The following is a 2,443-nucleotide window of genomic DNA, read 5'->3' on the forward strand; positions in this document are numbered from 1 at the left end:
TAATTTTTAAACAATAAGTTACAATTTATTCTAATCATAATATTATTTTAATAATAATCATTGAAGTCCATATTTTTTACACTAAATCATCTTCGTATCATATAATGTCCTTTGGTATGCGCGACAAATTCGTAGAAAGGTACCGAAGTGGAGCGGATTGCAGTGCAGCAGAGTCTGGTTGGATTGAGGGGATAGGCACTCGGCGAGCGCGCCTGGGCACCGGCGGAGTGGGAGCGCGATGTTAGCTACCCTTGGTCACCAAATGCACTGGCGCATGGATTGTTGCAACACTACCCAAATCCGTCCGCCCTAGAAGCTCTTCAGGATGTTCATGCTCATGTCCTCGTCGCTTCTCCTCGTTTGTGTAATATTGTGCTGCACGGCGTCGAGAACAACAGAGTGCTGTTGTAACTGCTGCGAGTATCGCTACGCACAGTAACATTAATCCAGCAATTACGCTCATTTGAGCTTCATGTGTCGTCGAACAAAGTTCTAATCCATCGAGTGTTAGATCTCCAAAAGATACTCCATGTAGTCGTAATGGTGAATGACATTTCAATTGGCGAATAGTCACATTAAGAACAGTCGTTGTCATATACACCAACATAATATCCGCTGAACATTGGTCGCATCGCCAGTGATTCCTCGATAAATCAACGTTTGCGATAGCCTCTAATCTCTGTAGGTCTTGTTCGTTTAGGGTATGAAGCCTGTTCCTTGATATGTCAAGTCGTTGTAAAAATTTTGTCTTTGTGAGAAGTTTGTAAGGAAAAGTAGATATTTTATTCCACGATATATCCAATGCTATTAAGTGTTCATTGTATGTGAAAAAATTCAGTGGTATATCGATTAATGATAAATTTGCTAATCCGACGTCATGTATTTCTGGTAATATTTGTAGCACAATAGCGATTTCGTTAAGTGGTAAGTTATTTCCACTGAAGTTTATGGTTTTCAAGGAATCAACAACAGGAGCAAAGGTTTGCAAGTGGAACCTATCAATTTTGTTGTGGCTTATATCCAGATGCACTAGAGATGTTAAATTAGTGAGTGCAGCGGGCGCCAGCAGGGCGAGACGGTTGCGTGCCAATGAAAGGGTTCGTAATTCCCGATTCCTCCCAAACATATTGTCGACAATCACTGAAAGCTGATTACCATCTAATTTAAGCTTTTTTAGTTTTTTTAGACTTATAAACTCATCAGATGTCAAATATTTAAATTGATTTTCACCTAAGTCTAGTTCGTCCAAATGCGGTACCAAATGATAAATTTGTGTGTTTACTCTTCGTAATAAGCAACGACGGCATTTAAAAATTCGTAAATGTTGTATATCCTTGAAAACTTCTGGATTCAAATCGGTCAAGGGGTTATAACTCAAATCCAAAAAGAAGAGTTTCGCTAACATGCGAAATAATCTCGGTACTAAAGCAGAAATTTGATTGTGCGCCAGGTTAAGAATCTTCAAAGCGGTCAAATGTCGAAATGTCTCACTTGGCATTTGTTCAATATTATTGAAGTCGAGATGCAGCTCTGTGAGGTTTATGAGGCCACGGAAATTGTCAGCCCCGATACTAGTAAGATTATTATGTGTAAGATTTACAAGTCTCAAATTTTGTAGGCCCCAAAAAGAGTACTGTCCAATGGAAGGTACATTTGAATTTACAATGTGAAGTTCACGTAGATTGACAAAAGGCGTCGGTTGGGTGAAAATCGGTCCAATTGTAAGATAATTCGGTCGTCCAAGTGGAGCGGAGATAATTACGATTTCGGCTTTGTGGTCTAAGAAGTCGACGGGGATTGATTTCATGTCACCTCTCATACATTCTACACGCAGTGAATTCTCTTCCTCTTGGCCGAAAGTAGTAAGGCAGGTGCATTCGCTTGGGCAGGAGATGTCGGCTCCATCGCAAGTCATCATCAGCATAATGTATGCACATATCCATACTTTCAGCACAATTTTTCTGGTATTCCTGAAACAATAAAAAAATGTTAATATATCATAAAACTGCTTAAATCAAAGTCAACGCATAGCTTTTATTATTTTTATACAGAATATTTTCAAAAACTTTCTATACTTCATATTAAAATAAGATAAATTAAGTGTTGGTCGCTAATTAATTAGTACAGTAAAAAAATTGTTAATATTTAGCCATTTTACTTTTGATGTTTAATTTATTAACAGAAGTGGATTTAAATCAAGTTCGTTTAATTATTCTGATTAACACTTTATGTTTAAAGCTTTTGCTGACGGTTCATTACAGAGTAGCTATAAAAAGAAATCGTTTGTAATATTTTTGTTTCATTTACGTTATATATATAATAAATTAAAATCAAATAATATCAATATTTAAATTAATTGAAATTGTTGTTGTTGGTTTAAATTTTCGTTTTTTTTATTGTTGTCACTTGTTTATTAAAACAGAATGTTCTAGATGTAGTATGA

At 36.4% G+C, this 2,443-nt stretch overlaps 1 protein-coding gene across 1 annotated transcript; it reads right to left on the reverse strand.

Annotated features, from left to right (window-relative positions):
* Positions 1-241: 241 nt before the first annotated feature.
* Positions 242-1,915, reverse strand: LOC125076180 (leucine-rich repeat-containing protein 15-like). Its single transcript, XM_047688190.1, has 2 exons — positions 1,344-1,915; positions 242-716 (listed from the first exon to the last, which is right to left on the reverse strand). The coding sequence occupies exons 1-2, from the start codon at positions 1,913-1,915 to the stop codon at positions 242-244; spliced, it is 1,047 nt and encodes a 348-aa protein (XP_047544146.1).
* Between the last annotated feature and the right edge of the window lie 528 nt (positions 1,916-2,443).

Source organism: Vanessa atalanta, chromosome Z, assembly GCF_905147765.1.
Source record: "Vanessa atalanta chromosome Z, ilVanAtal1.2, whole genome shotgun sequence".
NCBI lineage: Eukaryota > Metazoa > Arthropoda > Insecta > Lepidoptera > Nymphalidae > Vanessa > Vanessa atalanta.